A 20,570-nucleotide genomic window follows, 5' to 3' on the forward strand; every position below is an offset into this window, starting at 1 on the left:
AGCTGAAGCCACTGCCTGGTGGAAGCCACAATGGCAAGGCCCTCTGGAGCTACCTCAGAAATGGAAGGTCCTGAGCAGAGCTCTGGTCCACACCTCCATTAATGGAAGGAGAACTGAGGCCAGAGCAGAGCCCAGGGGCTCCCAGTGCACAGGACAGCTAGGAGGAGGGGGTGGGCACCAGTCAGGCTGGTCAGACACAAGGCAGCTCTGCGGCATTCAGAGAGCACGTTTATTTACAAAGCGCTTTACAAACATCGGCTTATGCCTCCCCACAGCCCCCTGCGAGGTAGGTCAGTAGTCTTAGCTACAGTTTACTGATGGGGATATTGAGGCACGGAATGGGGATGTGACCTGTCCCATTTCAAAGAGAGCTTCCCATCCACCCATCACAAAACAACAAAATAAACCAAGAAAGCAAAGATCTTGACCCCCAAAATACCCCTTCCTTCCTCCAAACTCTACGGGTTCTCTGTACCCCTCCTCCGGCACTTCCCTCTCCTCACAGAGCCATGGGAAGCTCGCGGTCTGGGAATTGTCCAGCCTTGCAGATTGTCGCTGGCCCAGGCTGAGCAGGTCATCCAGTGAGGCCTGAAAGCTATGGGTGGGGAATACGTTGGCTTCATTCTGCAGAGGGTGGGTCAAGCGGGAAGGGTCCCACATGGGACTGGACAGAGATGGCCAGACCCTGGTTCAGAGAAGCAGAGGTGGGGTGGGTCGTGAGCAGACACTCCCAGATGGCAGGAGCAAGGCTAGAGAAGGGAGCTGCAGGCCCCCCAGGAAGGGAAGTCGGGCTATGCAGCTGGCAGAGCAGATCAATACCCTGGGAGCCTCAGGGGCTGGGCCAACCGGGATTACAGAAGCCACGCCCCAATTCATCTTCCATCCATGCCCAGCAGGCAGACACCTCAGCCTGGCACCACCTGTGCAGGGCTCCCCCATCTCTGCCAGGGATGGGGTCAAAGACTCGGGCCTGGGTCCCACCAAGCTGGCCGCTCTGCCTCCCTGGGGGCCCCTCCAGGCCCGTCGATCACAGGACACCGTGGGGGTGGGGCAGGCTGCATCCTTGCTGGAGCGGCGTGCTGGCCCACAGCCTGCCCTCGGGTAATGACAAAAGGCCCTGCCCACAGTGGAAGGGCACCAAGACGCTTCCGGCGGTCCCTCCAATGCTTCCCCTGCGGGGACAGTGACCAAGCAGGGCTGGACGCCTGGGTCCTCCTCGGCAGTCCTGGTCAGTGGGCCTGGCCCTGAGTACGCAGTAGGTGCCCCAGGCTAGGGGCTGCTATCTGGACTCCAGCTCCTCCAAGAACTCCAGGGCCACGTCGTAGCAAAAGTGGTACTGGTCCTGAGGGGTAGAGGCGGGAGGGGGGGCGGGGGGCAAGAATCAGGGGCCAAGTCCGCCTTAGTGCTAGGTGAGGGGGAGAGGGCCAGCCCGGGGAGTGAAAGGGAGCCTGCGAGGAACACTCTGACCCTGGAGGGCCAGAACCCAACAGCCCAGGGTGGGGACCAGGCAGAGGGGTGGCCAGGGGCTGGGCACGGGCAGCGGCCCTCACCAGGGTCTCCACCATATTGGGCTTGTAGTTGCGAAGCGTTTTGGCAGCAAAGAAGACGTCGACCAAGTTGTGGCAGCGGATCATCTCCAGGACCGTGGCGCAGGCGCAGAAGGTGCCACTGCGGCCGCCCCCGTTTCTGAAAGAGACAAACCAATGGTCCGCGGACGACCTGGAGGAGAAGGGCAGGCAGGAAGCAAAAATGGAGAGGGCAAAGACTGGGGATCAGGGGCGGGAGGGGAGGGAGGGAGGGTGCGCCAGAATCTTAGAGGGTGAAGTCCAAGGCTGAGACTGACTTCCTTAAGGCATCTAGGAAGACAGATGCTCAACACACAGACTGCGAGATAAAGGCGGCCCAGTCCCCACCCCCACCCCCTCCAGCCCAAGCAGCCGGAGGGGCAAAGGCAGTGACCAACCAGGTGACGGCTGGGCAGTAAGCACGTGCCAGAGTGGAAATTAGAACTGGAGTTCTGGGGAGAGCGCCCACCCTCCCCACCCCGCCCTGTGGCTGACCCATAGGGTATACACCACACACACACACACACACACACACACACACACACACACCCTGTAGCCCACACACAAAGACTGTGACTCCAGGGACAGGGCCTCCCGGGGCACTCGGGTTCTGAGGGCCCCTATAGCTCGGATCCCTGCCCCAGCTCCGGTGGGTCCAGCCTGGGGCCCAGGAGTGATGGAGGCATCAGGCGGGCGTGAGTAGACGAATTTATGAATGAGGGCATATGTATATATGAATGAGGGGGTTGGAGGAATTCATAAAGGAAAGACTGCATGCACGAACAACAATTCCAAATCCTTTGGCTTACTACGTAACTGTCATCTCAGGGGATGAAAAAGTCTGACTTGGGGCTCTTTGTAATTGGTAAGGTCAGAGGCCTCAGAGAACACTTCCTGAATGCTGGCTGGGTTTCTCCAGGGCAGGCTGGGCTGCCCAGTCCTCTGCGGGGCCAGACTTGGGGGCTCTCTCCTTCTGACCCCTGCCCTTCTCCGCCCCCCTGAAGAGCCCTCACTCACAGGCAGTGCACAACAGTGCGTCCATCCCCACTCTCCGCCTGCCACCTGTCCACCTCGGCCAGCAGGTGCAGGAAGGCCTTCCTGGAGTCAGGCGTGTCCCGGTATGCAGACCAGCGCAGGAACTGGAAGTGTCGCACCAGCAGGTGCCCCTCCTGCAGCTGGGGGTGCAGCACCCAGACAGGGGGACAGTGGGGACCTCAAGAGAAGGCCATGAAAGACGACCCCAACCACCACCGTCGCTCTCACCGGGACTCTGCAGACCACTCACCCGAGACACGTTCTGCACCCGGAAGACCCGGGCCACCACGTCCTCATCCGCTGTGCCCGACACAAACTCCACCTCCATGAGGCCATACTGCTGCCGGCCTGGCTCTGGCCAGTACTGCAAACAGGGCTGGGGACCGGCACCAAGCGAGAGGAGCTGAGTAGAGCCGGCGGAGGGGGTGCATCTTTGCTCACACCCACCCCCAGATGTTTGCACCTGCCCTGGGCTCCAGTGTGCCCGCCCTGGCCCACCCCCTCACGCCACACTCATCCAGAGCTTCTTTTTCCACGGTTCCCCTCACCACAGAGCACACCGGCCACGGCACCGACTCCCACGGCAGGTGGCTGCAAGGTTGTTCCTTAGTGTGCATGTACAGGCACGCTCCCATGCACAAGTGCAAGCACACACACAGTTCTCCCAGTTGCAGAGGTGGAGCCTGGGCCGGCCTCTTCCTCCCTCTGGGTCCCAGACTCCCTCTCAGACCAGGACATGCTTCCTGCCTGACTACAACCTGGGAGGAGAGGGCGCTACCTTCCTCTCTCTGCCTCCATACAGGCAGCTCCATGCCTGCTGCTCGCTCCCTCTCCTTCCTCCACCTCCTCACCGAGCTAAAGCTCCTCTTGCTACACCTCGCAGCCTGAACACTACCTCCTCCAGGAAGCCTCCCAGCCTCCTCTGGCCCCTGTCAGCTCCGTGGTGGCCTTTCCCCCTATGTGTTGTCACCGTCTGCTATTATACTTGCTCCCCCTGGACCCTGTGTCTTCCCCCTGTCCCCACTGCCCTCTGCAGGGCCTGGCACAAAGCCACCTGTGGGAGAAGTTGTTAATGAGTGAGCAAGTCAGTGTACAGTCACAATGGCCAGTGAGTGTCCCTCAGGTCCCTCCCTCCACCCCAAAGCATGTCCTCCTGTCCACTGCTGGGCTCCCCTCACTCCCGCCCAGCGGGAAGCCACTCAGTGCCCGCCGGCTCATAAAGAACCTGGTTCATGAGGTCTTCTGGAGATGCCACCAGGAGGTGGCCACACCTTCCTGCTACCCTGATGCAGAGACTGGGGGGGCGGGGGGGAGGCGGTGTCTTAGAGACATGGGAGTCCAATCACACTGCTGGAAGCCAGGCATCCGTACTTTGCCAAAGCTCCAAGGAGTCCCAACGTCTGGAAAAACCTCAGAAGTCAGTCACCCTCATCAGCATCATCCCTGCCATGCCCCAAGTGCCTACTACATGCCAGGCAGCGCAGCGTCCTAAGCATCTACCACACATCTCACCTGGTCGCTAGCCCAGTCCTGTGGTTCCCTCCATTTGGCAGAGGAGGAAACTGAGACCCAGGAGGATACATTAGCTTTTCCAAGGCCACACAGTCTAAAAGGGAGGTGGCCTGGGTTTTCCTCAGCCTCAAAGATCCCAGCAGGGGCAGGCTGGTCACGTGACTGAAAGAGCACAGGCTATGGACTAAGCAGCCTGCAATGGGAGACACACCTCAGCCACTTGGGGACCCTGGAGAAGTCACTTCACCATTCTGGGCCTAACGTTCCTCCCTGAAGTCCTCCTGGAGGGGTTCCCAACTGGGGAGCATCCCTAGCATCCAGCAGGTGCTCAGTGGCCCTGGTGGTGCAGTGGTGATGCGTCTGGCTGCTAGTGGAAAGGTCAGCCTTGCAAACCGCCTCTGGTCATCTGCTTCCAGGCAGAGGCCGGCTCGACTACACCTGTCAGCACCTAGCTCCTGCTGGGGCCCTGGTCACCACGGTTCTGGGACAGGAAGTGCGACTTGCCAAAGGTCACACAACAAGGAGGTGGCGGGTTTACTCTGGGGGATCGTACCCTTGACCCCAACTGGTGCCCTGAGCAGCAGCAGCCTGTCCGGCTTGCAGGCAGCTCACCCAGGCGGAGTTGGACTGGTTCAGCTGGTTGAGCATGACGATAGAAGTGCACCCGTAGTCGTAGACCAGCCGCCAGAAATCAGGCGTGGTGCTCTGCAGCGGGTGCAGGGTCACAATGAAGGCCGCACTCCGAGTGTAGCTCTGCAGAGAAGGCAGGAGTCAGCTGGACCGGTCCCACAGCATGGCACTGCCTCCAGCTGCCCACTGCAGACGGTGGCACGCCGAGGCCTGCACTGACAGGGCGGCCCCCAGGCCTCTAGAGCACAAACCCAGGGTCCCTGGGAACCAAGCATGAAAACATGCTCCGATTTGTGGCCAGGGAAGCTCCGGCATGGTGGGCAGAGGCTGCTCCCTGCCTCGGGGCCTCCAAATCTGCTGATCCCACCACATGGACCGTCTTCCCCAAATGTGCATGTCGCTCCCTGCAACCCAGCTTTCTGGTCTTTGTTTGACTGCTACCTGCTCTGGGAGGCCCTCCCTTACCGCCTCACTGAAAACTGCCACCACACCCACCGGGAGCACGACTTCCGCTCAGCTGTTTCTGTAGAAATTACCAGTGCTCGAGATTCCGTAAAGGCTTGATCATTCACTGGCCCTAAGGCAGGGGCCAGGAGACAAGGCTCCCGGTTTCACCTGTGCCCGGCACATGGCAGGACTTCAGTGACGGTCCCCAGAACATGCACCTTGCCTCCTCCTGCCAACTCCATGGCTGCACCACCGGTGACCCCGTTCCAGGCTCCCAAACTGGGTACAGGAGTGAAAGACTAGCCCCTCTAGACTAGGGGCAGAGTAGGGGGCTCCCAGATGTTCCTGGGTCCTCTGAGCAGGGCCAGCCAGAATCAGGCCAGGTAATAAGGCAACACTGCATGCTGGACCCTGGAACAGGTTCCAGCTTCATTGCCCCAGGAAGAGCTCCCCTGGCCCCACAGGTCCCAAGCCCCTTCACAGCGCCCCCTCTGGTCTCCCCAAAGCCCCCTGAATCCCTCATCCTTCCCAGGCTCTGCTGGACCTACTCCTGGAGACAGCCCTGCCTAGACTCCAGCTCCCAGTCTGAGAGCAATGACTAAGGGGGAGCACCGGCTGGACCACCCTCAGTGGGAGTTCACTGGGGAAAGGTCACTGAGGTGGAGGGCTTGGTCCCCAGAAGGGTAGTGGTCTCCCTCTCCCTCAGAATCCTCTGTCCTGCTCCCTCAGTTCCTGGGCCTTCCCAGGGAGTCCCAGGCGCCACCCTCCAGGACTCACGTCAGTCAGGGCCGCGTTAATGTAGTTGTTGGGGTCTCCGTCGGTGGAGATGAGGAAGGGCAGGCAGCGGTCGGGCGGCAGGACGTCCATGCTGCGGTTCTTGTCTCGGTTCCGGGGCAGCAGGGCAATGCTACACTCCTCCACGTCCAGCGGTGGCGTCACCGAGTTCAGTGTCTACGAGGGGAGGGATTGGGCGTGGAGGGGCGTCACAGCTAGTGCTCTCTGCATCTCTTCACAGCCCTAAATGGAGGGCTAGGCTGAGCTACTTAGACCACACTTATAGAGAAACTGAGGTCCGAGAGAAATGAGCAGGCGGGACCCAGCTCCCTGTCTCCTGGGCCAGCTCTCCCTGGTAGGGATGACCTGCACTCAGGCCCCCTGGCACCTGGGCGGAGCCCACCCCTTCTCCATGGGGTCCAATCATATGTTACCGCAGGACAACCCAACTTGAAAGCATCTTCGTGGATCTGCTTGGCCCAGGCACTGGGGGAACAGTGACCATCACAATGAGGCAGTAGCTCCGGAGTCCGTTCCAGCTCATCGCAGCCTCGTGCGGGTCTGGGTAGAACTTCACTTGATAAGGTCTTCAACGGCTCAGCCTAGATGGAGCTCAAAGCTGAGCGTTGGCCTCACCCTGGGTAAGTTACTGTAGCTCTCTGCCTCCACTCTCCGGAACTATAGAAATGGCTTGTGACAGGCCATGGGACGATCGTGAGAATGAAATGAGACGATGGCCAACACTGAGCCTGGCACACACACAAGGCTCAAAAACCAGAAAGCATGGCTGTGACCATGAGCACCCAACCATGACAAGTCCCAGAGCCGCACATCTTCCATAGAGGGGTACCCGAGCAGGAACCCTGGGGCAGAAAGCACATCTGGGGACTCTGCCCACCCAGTGAGGATGGCTCTTGGGCGTGTCTCTGGAAAACCAGCATTCCCTCATCTAAGTGACTTGGGTGAAACTGGTCCCATCCCCAGAATCAGGCCTGGGGCACGTGACCAAGGCCTGGGCCAATCAGCGTGTCCATCCCTACGGCCCCAGTGACTGGCTCCGGTACATCAGAGTGTGGTGCAAGACTTTGATTAGAGTTGCTGGGACCTGGAAGTGCTTTTTCCCACTGAACTTGCAGAAAATAGAGATGACTGAGCCAACAACTACGGTGTGTTCAGTAGCCCAAGTCAGTCTGCCAGCTGTAGCCTCAACCTGGTCCCTCCTAGTTGTCCTTCAGTGTCTTCTACTGCATGAGGATCTCACAACACACTCATACACCCACACACACGAACCCACACATTGACACACATGGATCCCACACCTGGAACTCTTCCCGCAGCTGGGAGGAGTTACTCTGAGGGTCAATGCGGATCATCTCCTTGTAGGTGGCCTTGAACTCGCTGACAGGGATGGTGGTCTCCCCACACAGGCAGGCTTCCAGGATTGCATCGTGGATAAAAATATACTGCTCCTAGGATGGGAGGCAAGCCTATGAGGAACCAAGAGGGCCTAGCCACTGGAAGTTCTGGGTAAGGATGGGGACTGGAACGGGTTGAAGGTTGTGACAGGGGTGCTTTGAGAGAGGGTCCAACCATGTGTTACTTCAGGTCGGGCCAACGGGCCAATCCTACTTGAAGCAAACTCTCCGGGACCTGGTGTCAGGGGGAGTGGTGGTAATAACAAGACACGTTGCTGTTGAGTGTGTTCCAACTCCCAGGCACCCTGTGTGTTTCTGAGCAGCGCTTCCCTGCAAGTCTTCAAGAGCTGTAATCTGATAGGTCACTTACAGAAGTAGTGGGCCGAGGCACCTCTGGGTGGACTCCAACAAGCAGCCTTCTAGCTAGATTCCAGGCACCAGCTGCTCCAATAGGAACAGCTGTCATTTACTGAGAACTATGTGCTGGGCACTGCGCTACATGCTTTCCATTCCCACATCTCACATTCCACCCTTTTGGCAGGCCAGGCCAGGGCCTCACAGTGAAGGAGGGTAGGTCATGACTCCAGAGCCCATGGTCTTGGCCCACAGCCACTGGGCCTCACCTAGCAGAGCACCATGGGGCTGGGTTGGGGGAGGCTCTACGAGATTGGCAGCCCACATCTGGGATGGGAAAGAAGAAAGGAAACCCTAGGGAAGGGAGGAGCCTGAGGGCATCCTTGGGACCCACTCCACATGTTCTGAGCTCCTCTGAGCAGAACCAAGGGCCTGGCAGGGGAATGGGGACAAGGCTGGGGGCCCAGACCTCGGTCTGGATCATGTTGACTCGCCGGGAGCAGAGAGTCTTCACGCAGTTGTAAATGTCCACAACGCCCTCACACTCCGCCATGTCCAGCATCACGTCCAGGACGATGTAGCAGCCTGTGCGGCCGGTGCCAGCGCTGTAAAAAAAGAGTGACCCCAGGCCAGGTCAGCGACTTGGGGGATAAGCCTATGACACAGAAGCTAGTTTCAAACTAACAACAACAAAAAAAAAGTTCTCTTCTCCTGGATTACTCCAGAATCTCCTGCACATCCACGTCCGACACGTCACAAGGTGATGGCCCTGGGAGAGCTCCCTCCAGCCAGGTGCTCCCTTACAGTGCCCAGAGCAGGCTGGGTCTTTGTGTTTGTGGTTGTCTAAGCCACATGCTCAGCGCTGGTTGAGCAGCATTGGAGAGGGTGTGGGGCAAAGAGGACACCAAGATTTCAAGTGTTGGCAAAGACACAGGAAAGTGACTCTCCCACGGACCACCAGTGTTTGAATTAGTACCACCACTCTGGAAGACTGCACGGCCGTATTTGCGGAAGCCCAACGTCCACACGCACACCCATCCCACACCCACACACGAACCCAACAGACACGCGTCCATATGTTGGCCAAGAGAACGTTCTGGCAGCACTAGCCATAATAGACCAAAAGCGGAAACAGCCGGCAGGTCTGCCGACAGCAGAATGGGTTAGCCCATTGTGGCTACTGCCCGCCGGGACATGATCCAATGTGGATGAGGCTGACAAGCTCACAGGTGAAGGGAAGCCGTCAGAGCCCAAGGGGACATGCTGTTCAACTGCATTTGTGCAAAGTTCAAAAACCAATCTAGGATAGTGGTTGTTCTGAGAGGGGAGGGGGGATTGGTTAGAGACTGAAGAGGGGGGTCATGGGACTTCCGGGTGCTGTGACTGTTCTATTTCTTGATCTGAGCACAGTTTATTTCACAGGTGTGTTCCGTTTGTGAAAATTCATTAAGCTATATATATACACTTAGGATTGGCGTGCTTGGCTTTATGCACATCAATCAAGTTTTCTTTGGAAGAGATGGCATCTTAAAAAGGCTTCAAGAAATCGGAGAGGCGATGGTTTGGGGATGGCAGGGCAGGGAGGAGGAGGTCTAGCATGTGGCACTCAGAGTTCATAAGAATCCAAGGGGAGGAGCCGAGACAAGACACGGGGTCAAGATTGGCGGGCCCAGCGAGGAAGAGGGCAACAGGGACACAGAAGCCATTCAAGGAGCTGAGGAAGGCAGAGGGAGCAGAGCCGGCCCGGAAAGGGGAAGCCTCCGGAGTGTGGCTGGAGACACAGTGCCCCTGGGCCCGGGCTAAACCTAATGGGCAGCAGGAATACACTGAACAGTGCTGGCCTTGAGCCCACCTGGTGCCCTCCCAGCCCCTACCCCGCCTCCAGTATCTTCTTGGGATCTGAGATAATGGGCTTCACAGGGCTTGGAGGCCACGTGAAGGTGAAATCCTCAGAGTCCAAGTACAAAAGCCAAGGAGGTTTGGGGGAGGGGGGGACGTGTTCCCTCCTGCCATCTCTCTCCAAGCAACGTGAGTCAGGACTTGTCCCCTTCAAACCCAACTTCCCTGCTTCTCCTTGGGATTCCCAGGGCCCGCACCTGCAGTGGATGACAATGGGCCCGGCATCGGGTGGGGTGGAGACCTTCACACGCCGGATGAAGGCCAGCAGCCCCGTAGCATGGTAAGGGACGCCGTGCTCTGGCCACGCCGTGAAGTGGAACTGTCGGACCTCGTGCCGGGCCGAGTAGCCTCTCTGGCGGAGGAAAGAGTCATTAGCGGCAGGGTCGACTGCACACAGACAGCATGCTAGGCTCTCTCTGCAGCCCTAGTGCGACACCCAGGAACTGTGCCAGGGAAGAAAGCAAGGCCCAAAGAGAAACCACTGACCCGAGGTCGGGCAGATAGTACCCAGAGTCAGACCCACGACTGCCCAACACATAGCCACCCCTGCCACGAGGTTTTGGTGTGACCCTGGGAGATCATTTTGACTCTCCGGGTCTTGGTTGAAAGGGGAGAAACTGTTCTTCCCCAGCGGAGTTTCCAGAGTGGATCAGATACAACCAAAGCAGGACTCCTGGCCAGTCACAGGCAGCCCGTTGTGAGAGATGCAGCTATGCTGAGCCTCACCTTCCTGAGCTGCAACATGGGCAGCCCCCACCCCCACCCCCGATCCTGCAGAGCTTCCCAGGACAGAGCAGGAGCCAACTCCGCCAGCCACCATCTCCATCCTCATCACCCCTACTGCCTCTTGGCCATCACCAAGCCACGCAGGAGTCAGCCAAGGCAGCACCAGCTTCCCGTCCCTCCACGGGTCCCCCAGCAGGCAGTTACCACGTGGCTGCCTCCTCGCCCCTCCTGCTCCCTTCTCACACCTGGGCTGGGGCAGCGTGCATGTAAGAGATGGAGGTTGCTCTCTGCCCACCTCCGGAGATGCAGGTGATGCGGAGACTCACCCGCTCCAGGGCAAAGGTGCGCACGACATATTCAGCAAGAGTCTCTGTCTTCAGCAGCGTGATCGTGATGTCTCCATACATGTCCGAGTCTTCCGGCCAGTAGCGGGAGCATTTCACCTGGAGTCGGCAGCAAGCAGGCCTCAGGAGGCTGCTCACCACGACCCGCCACTGCCAAGGCCCCCACGGCACGCGCTGTGCCCCCGCTTACCCGGCCCACCTCCACCAGCTTGGTGATCATGACGACACTGGAACAGCGCTCCTGCCACACCATGCGCCAGAAGTCGTACACCATCTCAGGCTTCGGCCCTGGGGGCACGGAGGGGGGCTTGTCCCTGAGACAGGGTCTCCACCCAGGGCCGGTACACCCTGCAGCCCAGCACTGCCAGCCCAGAGCAGGAGCTTCGGGAACCCCCGCAGTGGCCTTCCTGGGCACCCCACCCTGTCCCAAACCCTGCCTGGAGGGCCCTGGGTTGGGGAGTATCAGGGCAAGGTAGGGAGACCCCAATTGTCCTGAGGGGAGCCCAGGAGACAGAGGTGGAGGGCCAGAGGTGCTGTCCTCTGAACAAGTCTCCAAGAGGGCAGTCCAAGTGCCACCAGGCCAAGGCAGAGCCACCCCTATGACCTGCCTAGTCCCTCTGCATGCACCACCAGGGAGACAGACAGATGGACCAAGGAGCTGGACAGACTGCACTGGGGAGACACAAGGGGCAGAGGCCGAATGCTGAGCTCCAGCCCGAGTTGGGGCACACAGAGACGCAGAGACAGACAGATGGGCAGGCAGGCAGGCAGGGAGTCAAGCAGGGCGGATGGCAAAGGCAGGCAGCACAGGGGTGGTGGGCACACACAGAGGTACCTTGAGTGGCTATGAAGTGGTTTGACCTGTGGTAACCCTGGAATAGGAGAGGAGGGTGTGGTCAGGCCCCAGGAGCCAGCCACCCCTCACTCCCCACCTCAGCATGCTTCTTCCAGAAGCAGCATCCCACCCACCCGCATCCCCAAGACCCCCTAACCAGAGTGACCCGGTCCTCCCAGTCCCTGCCTGAGAAGCAGAGTAGAGCTGGCGCACAAGACTCCCCTGGGGCTGAGAGGGGAACAATTATCCACTGAAGGTCCAGGGCCCAGCCAACCCCAACCCCAAGATGCAGTCTTGTCAGCTCTTCTCGCCTCCAAGGCACAATCAGGATGGGCAACACCCCCTATCTGCCCTATCCATCCCCCCACCCCCCACCCCACAGCTTGGTGGGGCCCAGACGAAGGCCTCAGGTTGGGAACAATGAGCAGAGGGACTCCTTTAGATTCGCCAAGCATCAGGAGAGAATGCTTTCTGGAGAAGCTGTGACGTCACATCCCGTACTCTATTAAGCACTTTGCCTTCACTGTCTCCCACGCGAGTCCGAGAGCTACTTCGTCCTCCATCCCAGAGCCCAAAGGCTGAGGAGGACCCAGCCAGTCCCTGCTCCCTCCCAGGTGCCACGCACCCCTGTGGTCTTCCCACACGACCTCATCTCTCTGGGAGGGCAGAGCCCAGCGGGCAGCCCAGGACACCAAGGCAGGCAATGCAGGGTGGGGATAAAGCACTGCAGGGCTGATGCAAGAGAAGACCACCAGGCCCTGCCCCTTGGCTCAAGTGTAGGTTCTCAACACGCTCACAACTCAAGCCCCCCTTCCCTTCTCTAGCGCCTCCGTTTTCACCTCTATCAAACACAGGGAGGACTGACGTATGCACTGCCTGCATCTGTCGAGAGGAGAAAAGCAATGTGTCCAGTGTTTGGGGCCATTCCTATGACTGTGACTTTAAAGGCCAGCCCGTAGCCTGGAGGACCCCAGGAGTGTAGATGTCAAGAGCCTGTGAGTGGGACGGGAGGTGCTATGGGAGTGGGGCAACCCAAATCTTGACATCAAACGGAGCCGGTCCCAGCCAGTCACTGCTCTGTCCTGCGGAGCCTCGTGTCTCTCGGTGCTAGACAGCACTTCTGCACGCCCAGTGTGCACACACGGCTCCAGGAGTCAAAGGTCTGGCTGGACTGGGGGGCCTGGTTTGTGCTCCCAGCTGGGACTGCAACTGTGAGCAGTCCAGCTGGAGCCCTCCCACAGCCTCTGTTCTTCCTGTGCAGCCTGGGGACAGCAGGGAGCGGACGCGGCTGTGCCCCCACGTGCCCTTCCCATGACAGTGGTCAAAACAACGTTCAGCTCTCCCAGAGCCAGTCACGCCTAGCCTAACTCCTCCCTGCAGTTGCTTCAAAAGAGGAGACATTGCCTCTGCTTCATGTCCCACTTCAAGGTGAGGAAGGCAGAGGGGCAGGATGGGGAGGGCCCATTTCAGGGCCAGTCACATGTGAGGGCAGGCTCGTGGTTGCGGCTAGCTGCCCTGGTGTCACCTCCCCACTCGTGGGAACCCCATGCGCAACAGAGCAAAATGCTCCCCGGGTCAGCGCCATCCCCGTGACAGGTCAGATCACAAGCTGATTTTCGGCAGTAGGTTGCCAGGCCTTTCTTCCTAGTCTGCCGTCGAGTGGAGGTTCCACAGAAACCTGCTCAGCATCACAGCAGCTTGCAGGCCTCCATGCAGCACTGGACACGAGGCGCACCCAGTGGCAACTGCGCCCAGGCCTGCTGCGTGGAAAACAAGACTTTCCCCACTCAACCAGGGTGCCTAAGAACCGCACTTGGCACCCAGAGATCACTGTGCCTGCCCCAGGTCCAGCACAGCGCCAGCACCCAGGCACCGATCCGTGTAGCTCAGGAAGGGATGGCCACTGAAATTCATCCGTGGGCCCAATAGCCAGCGTGTCTGAAGCTCAACCCTCTTGTGAATGTTCCTGCAGGGTTCCAACAATCCTGCTTGCCGGTCACTTGGAGAATAGCTCCCTCTTTGTCAACACTGCGGTGCAGTGGTCCCATAACCTAATTTATCACAACGTCCTATTTGAATAAAAGGTTTGGGAGCCGTTAACTCCCAATAGCTGGATATCAACTTCTTAATTACTATGTGTATTGCTGCCCAATTATATGACAGAGTATATGGAAATTAGAAAGTAGGAAATGATCAGATTGGAAATGAAGGTACCACATCATACGAGCCTGCCCACTTTGGAGACAGGCATTAGCAGGCACTGGCCCCTACCTGCTAGCATATTCCAGGAGCTTGCACCTGGAGCAGGGGGAGGCAGGCACCTGTATTGCAGGCAAAACTGCCAGGGCATGCTGCTGGCCCCCCAAGCGAGAGAACCACCTAGTTAAAGGTCAAGACCTAACACAGGGTCTGAGAACTGGCTGGGCCAAGTGAGAGCCGTGTGGCCAGGGCAAGTCACTTAATGTTGCTAAGCCTCCATTGGCCCATCTGTCAAACGGGGGTAAATATGGCACCTACCACAGTAGATCTCAAGTGTCAGGGACACGGCTGAAGCTCAACCAGGGACACTTGCCAAGTGGCATCGAAGAACTCAGAAGCCAGTCTCCCAGGGGAGTAAGAGTCGGACACCACACCAGAGGAGTGGGGCTTGCGCATGTGAGAGCTGTGCTATGGGAACGGGGTGGTCAGCAGCCTGGGGAGTTGTCTTCGCCATCTCTGATGGGCAGGAAGGCTGGGGGTGTCCCCTGTGTTTCCTGAGCTCAAATTCTCTTTTGATTGGAGAACTTTACAAGCTCGCTGTTGGCGCACACTCGGGGCAGGTGGGGGGGTGGGGGGTCAGGGAGTTCATAGCCCACGGATCACTGGTCATCGCTGACAGTGTGGGTCCCTAGGGACCTGTCGCTGTGCTCAGGGCAGCTCCGTGCTGTCTCAGAGTTATAACGAGCACACATTTTTGTCATCAGGTTTCCAAAAGCAATGGAGATGGCCTTAAAATAGAGAAAGCACCCAAAACAAGGGCAAAAATCTTTCAGCCATCAAATGTTAGGGAAAGAATACTTAAGAATTAAACAATACTTAGGAATTAAGATATTTTTTATATGGAAAATTCATAAAAAGAATGAAAACAAAACAAAAAATATCCAAACCCATTGTGAGTGAGTCAATTCTGACTCATTGCAACCCTACATAGAGTTTCCAAGGCTGTACATCTCTACCGGGGCAGCCAGCCTCATTTTTCTCTGAAGGAGTGGCTAGTGGCTTTGAACCACCAACCTTATCGTTAGCAGTCCAAAACTTACTGGACAGAGCCACCAGGGCGTCTTTAAAAGGCCAAAGAGATGGCACATTACCAAAAGAAAAAAAAGAATAGAATACTAGACTAAACCCCCGTAAGTTCAAATTATGGCCAAATTGAGGGCAAAGTGATTAAGGTTGCATTTCAAGTAAACTGGTCAGAAAGCATTTTGAGCCACAGGGAACCTAACTTTAGGGGGACTGACCCAAGGCTGGCTTTGTTTCCACAAAGACCCTGATCTCTGAGCAGTAAAGTCAGGACCAGCTAGGCACTCTCCGCTATGACCCAACCCTTCCCAGAGCCCTGTAAAAAGTGTGGCTAATGAGGGCCCTCCCGGAGCTCTGGAGGTGACCGAAGCTGGTGGCAGGGCTGATGTAGAATGGGGAAAGCCCCAGCCCCACCCCCCACCCCCGGCCCTGCTGCCCTGTCTCAAGGCAGTGGAGGACAGGAAGGGTGGCTTCTAACTAGGATCCTGTTGAGTCTTCAGCCCTGGGTGGTCCCTGGCCAGGCTGCTGAAGTGGACAGTCGGTGTTGGGCACACGAATGGAGGGGAGGGAGGACAGGGACCGAGAGAGAGACAGCCAAAGACTGTGAGAGAGTCTGAGGTACAGACGGACGGGAGGAGGAGGAGGGCAGAGAGATACTTACTTCTCGGTTTATCCGAATCTTAATGATTCCAGTGAGGAACAGTACAAAGCAAAAGAGACAGATATTAGGCCAGAGGCAGATGGAGGGGGATGGAGCACAGGAGCGGCCAGAATGGGTGACGGGCGAAGGGGAACAGAGCAAGACGGGCGAGCGGGCAGGGCGCAGTACTGGGAGTGGCCAGGGCCAAGGAGACCTCGAGAGAGCACCTTGACAAGACTGAGGGGAGGCCTCTGTCTTCCAGGCCTGGCCCACACCTCGGCCAAAGGAGAGGATGGGAGGGGTGGGAGAAGGCAAGGAATGCTGGGAAATCCAGGGTAGCATGTCTAGCCCCCAGGAGGAGAAGAAGAGGGAGAGGAGAGCTGACCTCGAGTCCCGACTAAGCCCGCTGCAGATACATGCCTTTTCCTCCTGCTCCCCATCAGGCCTTGGTGGACACTGCTCCCTGCCCGGGGGCCCTCCTCCCCTCTCCAGTCACCCACAGCCTACCATGACTAACCCGGGCTTGGCATCGGGAAAGCCATCCCTCCTTTGGGGCCTGTGTTTGCCCATCTTATCTGTGTATATGGTTAGCTAGCGCCCCACTAGAACACACAAGTTCTAGGGACGAAGGGGCCGTGTCTGTGTTGCCTACTTCTGAACCCCCAGTGCCCAGCACGATGCCTGGCAAATAATGGGTGCTCCAAATAGAGGTGATGAATTGTTCCCAAATGTGGTTTCTAGAGAGGGTCGGGGAGCCTGACCCTTAAGCCCAGGCCTCCGGCCTTCCCCTGGGCCAGCCAGGTTCATTAGTGGGCCTTCAGTGGATGGCAGGACAGCCCAGCTTTGGAGACACAGATCAGTGAGGTGTGAGTCCTCTCTTCACCACGCACTAACTGTGTGATCCAGCCCAAGTAGCTCCACCTCTCTGAGCCCGTCTTCTCGTATGAAAAGTCGGGTCATGATACTAGCTACCTCGAAGGGTTGGAGAAATTACATACAATGAGATGGTGAGTATAAAGTGCTTAGCACCTAGTACATGCTTAACAAACAGGAATTGTTATTAATAATTAACCAACAGGAATCATGATTAAGGGACCAATCTGATCATGATCAAAACACAGGAGCCCCTTGGGGAAATCTCACCTCGAGGCTGCTATTCCAAACCTTCACACTCCAGGCCCCGCCTACTACTCCTCAGCCTCACGGGGTGCCATGGAACTCCTCCAGCCTCCCCGCTGCTCGCCCAAAGGGGCTCCTTCCTCACCTCTAGTCTGGCCTGTCTTCCTCTCCCCTGCTTTCTGTCTCCCTGAAGTCCCATGTCTACCTGGGCCAATCCAGCCTGAGGGAAGCCTTCCCTGATGGCTCGGACCCACTTCTGTCCTCCCCCTCCTCGAGCTCCCCGGCACTGGCTGGAGGAGGTGAGCAGGGAGGCTGAGGATGCAGCCCACTGAGCCCCATGTAGCCCCCGGCAGGTTGCCTGGACAGTGAGCTGGGAATGAGCAGAGCAGGACAGCATCCCACGCACCCCAGGAGCTCACAGGGTGGCCAGTGGCAGCAGAAATGGCAGGGGTGGCACTCACGTCTATATAGTTGGCGTTGATGTAGTCGGCGTTGGGGTCTCCCAGCATCGGGTGGAGCTTCACACGGTGCCGGTCATCTGCAGACACAAGCAGGTGGCCATGGGAGTAGGCAGGGCTAATCTGGGGAACCCAGAAAGTGGGGCCATCTGGAAGGCTTCCTGGAGGCCAGGGCCAGGGAAGCTGGGGTCCCAGAGGCCCTGGGCACCAGCGGAAGCAGGCCAAGCAGGGGGATAGAGCGCCGGTGTTGTGTGAGCAAATGGGATCGAGGTTGTATGCTGGTCAGGCACGTATCCGCTGTGTGACTTTGGTGTTTCCTCTGCTGTACAATGGAGGTTATAATACTCTGCACCTTGAAGGGTTACTGAGAGGAACACATTCACATGGGGCTTGGCACAAAATAATGCCCCCAATTTACTGGCTTACTGAGGCTGCACCCCCCTCTTCCCATTGGGAATACCTGGGCCCCCGGGCCCTTCCCAGGACTTACAGGCAGGCATGGGCTCCTGCCGTCCACCCTTGACCTTTTCTTTCTTCTTCGTAGCATCCCAGCCATCAAAGAAGCTCTGCCAGATGGGACCGTGGTCGTCAGTGGAGGAAGAGGACCCCTCCTCATGGGGTCCCATCCCTTCAGTGTGGGCTGGAGGAGTGGGCCATGCCAAGGCTCAGCACCAAAGCTAGGGGCTTGCGATAAATTCACCGCATACCTCTCATGAGCCAGGGGCCAGGTTCCAAGCCAAGGGTGGGGAATGGGTCAGTCTGCATTCCCCTCTATGAGCCAGAGGTCAGGTTTAAAACCACGTGAGGAAGGGAATGGGTAAGTCCAGATTTGGGCTGGGAAGAATGTAAAGGTCAGGGTAGAGTCAGAGTCAGATTAGGATCAAGGGTCATGCCAGAGCCCAGCTGGAAGTGGAGCAGGATTGGAGTCTGCATTCGAGCAGGATTCAGGATCAGGGTCAGGCTCTCCATCAGGTGGGGCAGGTTAAACATCAGGGTCAGTGGTGGTCAGACTCAGATGAGGATGGCACAAGGGTCATGCTCGGCGCTCAGGTGGGGATGGAGCTGAGATTCCAGGTCAGAGTTCAAATCAGGATAAGGATGCGAATGGGAATGGAGGCCAGTCTGGGATTGAGATGAAGGGTGGGGTCAAGGTGACCAAGAGTTAAGGAGGTGGAGCTGGGGGATAGCCGCAGTTGAGGTGGCCAGAGTCAGGATCCAGAGTGAGGAGCCGCCAGGTGGGGCCCCGCGCAGTGTGCCAGGAGGGGCTGTGCACCTCGTACTCCTGCTTGAAGCCGTAGCCCTCCGCCGTCTTCATCTGGTTGATGTGCTGCAGCAGGTCGGCCACACGCACTGCCGGGTGCAGCTGCCCCGTGTGGTAGGGGGAGCCCTTCCGGCCGCACGGCCGCCGCGGCGAGCCCCCCAGGAGGCTGCTGGCCTCGGTCACCCCACCGCTGCGCTGGTCTCCTGCAGTCAGAGAAGGGGCTTCAGAGAAGGGGCTCCTGACACACAGGCTACAGCCTGCGAGCCCTGAGGGACTGCCTGGGCGGGGGGCTGGTCACTGGATCCAAGGAGCTCGGGGAGGTCCGTCCGCCGGGTGGGACCTGGGCAAGTCCCCTCCCCTCTGCCTGCCAGCCTTCCCACCTGGAAAATGACCGGGACAGATCCCGGGACCCCTTATTAGCTGTGACCCAGTGACACCCTTGGTCCACCCCACTGCTCCCAACCCAGGCACCATCCCTGCCAGGCTTCGCCACACTGCCAGCAGGCGGGCAGCACTCAGCAGAGCCACAGACAGTCTGTCCTTGCTCTCCATCTCCAGGGAACCTTCTGGAACACTGAAAACCCAGTAATTAGTTCTAGTCAAAGACAAGCAAACCCTGAAATTAGTTGCTGCTGCTGCCACCCCCTCCGCAGACTAAGGTGCCACGCCTGAATAAGGTGTTTCTCCCGAGCAAGCCTTTCCACTGTCAGCCTGTGCTGAGCCCTCAGCCAGGTCCAGAAGTTCCCAGCCCACCCCCCACTCCCCACTCCTCTGGAAAATGATACACTTCCCTGTGCTCTGGCTCTTTGGGTCAGCATCTCAAGGACATTCCCTCTCTACCTGGCCCCAAGGTCAGGTCCTGGTAATCCCACAGGCCCTGACATGTAACCAACGCACTTGTTAACCCTCATGTCCCCCACCTGCTGGGTGTGAAAGGCACTCTGGTGGTGCGGCGGGCTAAGCACTGAGCTTCGTCAACCTCGAGATCAACCATTCAAACCCACCAGCCACTTCCCAGGAGACAGCTGCAGTAGTCTGTCACAGGAAGGCCTGCAGCCTGGGAGACCCTAAGGAGCAGCTCTCCTCTGAGCTGGAGGGAGGCTGAGTGTTTGGGTCCAGGGTGCGGCGGCGGCAAGAAGCTTTCTCAAGCCTCGCCCTGCAGGCATTTCCCCAATGCTTCTCAGACAGTCCACGTGGCAAGGACTAGGGGGAGCCCAGTGTGCCTTCACACATGCTGCCCCCCGCCTCACACCTCTCCTCCGCTTTTTTGTCTAGATGAGGTGAAGCCCCTCCTCATCCTTCAGGTCTCCTCTGAAATGACTCTCACTGGGGACAGGGGATTGGGAGGGGGGAGGCACTTCCTTAGTGCCTTTGTGTCCCTGGCTCCTAGAGCATCCCAACACCCCCTTTATAGCAATCTATCCATCATTTGTCTTACCCTTGATCTGAAAAGTCTATAAAGAGAAGAATAGCACCTGCCCAGCTCAAGGCTCTAGCCCAGCCCCAGTCCAAACCAAACCCCAAGCCATCGAGCTTCACAAGGACCCTCACCGTGACCCCGCCGGGCAGAGCAGAACCGCCCCTTTGGCTTTCTGAGACTGCACATCTTTAAGGGAGCCGCAGTCTCACCTCTCTCCCACGAGTGGCTGGTGGATTCAAACTGCTATTTTGCCGTTAGCGGCTCAACTCGGGACCCACGATACCACCGGGCTCCTCCGCCCAGGGTATGGCCTAGAACCCCTGCTCAATGGCTACCTGACAGACTGAATGTTTCATCACCACAGCAGACTCCCCCCGGAACTCTGCAAAATGCAAACACACTCCAGGCCGGGACCTGAGCTGGGCTCCCTCCGGCAGGTGAATCACAAAGCGCAACCATCTTCAAAGACCTGAAGAATAGATTAAATGGGGCAACTTTTTGAACAGCATCTTGTCACCTAGAGAGTTCTGTCCTCACGGTCCGTGGGTCACTCTTCCTAAGGACATGTGCCTGAAGAGTGGTCACAACGCCTACACCGCCACTACCCCCAAATACCACCGCTTAGATAAAGTCAAGCGTATTCATTGAATAACGGGCCTACAAGGTGTTTTTAAAACAGGCCAGACCTACCTGACAATGCTAAAATTTAGCTGGGGAATGTTCACCCATAGGTGGCCCGGAATGGGGCTTTCTGGCAGAAAGAATTCCGTTATGTACAGTTTCCCAGACTGATGAGATGACCCATCACAGGCTGAGATGAGACAATTAATGTGGAAAGGAAGTCTGACCCCAAC

At 57.9% G+C, this 20,570-nt stretch overlaps 1 protein-coding gene across 3 annotated transcripts in view; it reads right to left on the reverse strand.

Annotated features, from left to right (window-relative positions):
- Positions 1-211: 211 nt before the first annotated feature.
- PTPRU (protein tyrosine phosphatase receptor type U) overlaps positions 212-20,570 on the reverse strand; it is a 67,740-nt gene continuing 47,381 nt past the window's right edge. Inside the window, exons 16-31 of one of the 3 annotated variants that reach the window (XM_045298824.1) lie at positions 18,309-18,499; positions 17,526-17,601; positions 17,039-17,115; positions 15,480-15,497; positions 11,537-11,573; positions 10,901-10,989; positions 10,684-10,800; positions 9,829-9,983; positions 8,202-8,337; positions 7,283-7,432; positions 5,967-6,140; positions 4,725-4,865; positions 2,851-2,976; positions 2,583-2,740; positions 1,551-1,686; positions 212-1,342 (exon numbers count right to left, since the gene is read on the reverse strand). In XM_045298824.1, the coding sequence (XP_045154759.1) occupies positions 1,280-1,342; positions 1,551-1,686; positions 2,583-2,740; positions 2,851-2,976; positions 4,725-4,865; positions 5,967-6,140; positions 7,283-7,432; positions 8,202-8,337; positions 9,829-9,983; positions 10,684-10,800; positions 10,901-10,989; positions 11,537-11,573; positions 15,480-15,497; positions 17,039-17,115; positions 17,526-17,601; positions 18,309-18,499 (1,844 nt within the window). In that variant the 3' untranslated portion in view covers positions 212-1,279. Of the gene's footprint in view, positions 1,343-1,550; positions 1,687-2,582; positions 2,741-2,850; positions 2,977-4,724; positions 4,866-5,966; positions 6,141-7,282; positions 7,433-8,201; positions 8,338-9,828; positions 9,984-10,683; positions 10,801-10,891; positions 10,990-11,536; positions 11,574-15,479; positions 15,498-17,038; positions 17,116-17,525; positions 17,602-18,308; positions 18,500-20,570 lie in introns of all 3 variants that reach the window. The other 2 variants (XM_045298823.1, XM_045298825.1) reach the window with 2 other exon arrangements.

This window comes from Echinops telfairi, unplaced genomic scaffold (assembly GCF_000313985.2).
Source record: "Echinops telfairi isolate 266 unplaced genomic scaffold, ASM31398v2 ScPeMD7_7457;HRSCAF=8495, whole genome shotgun sequence".
NCBI lineage: Eukaryota > Metazoa > Chordata > Mammalia > Afrosoricida > Tenrecidae > Echinops > Echinops telfairi.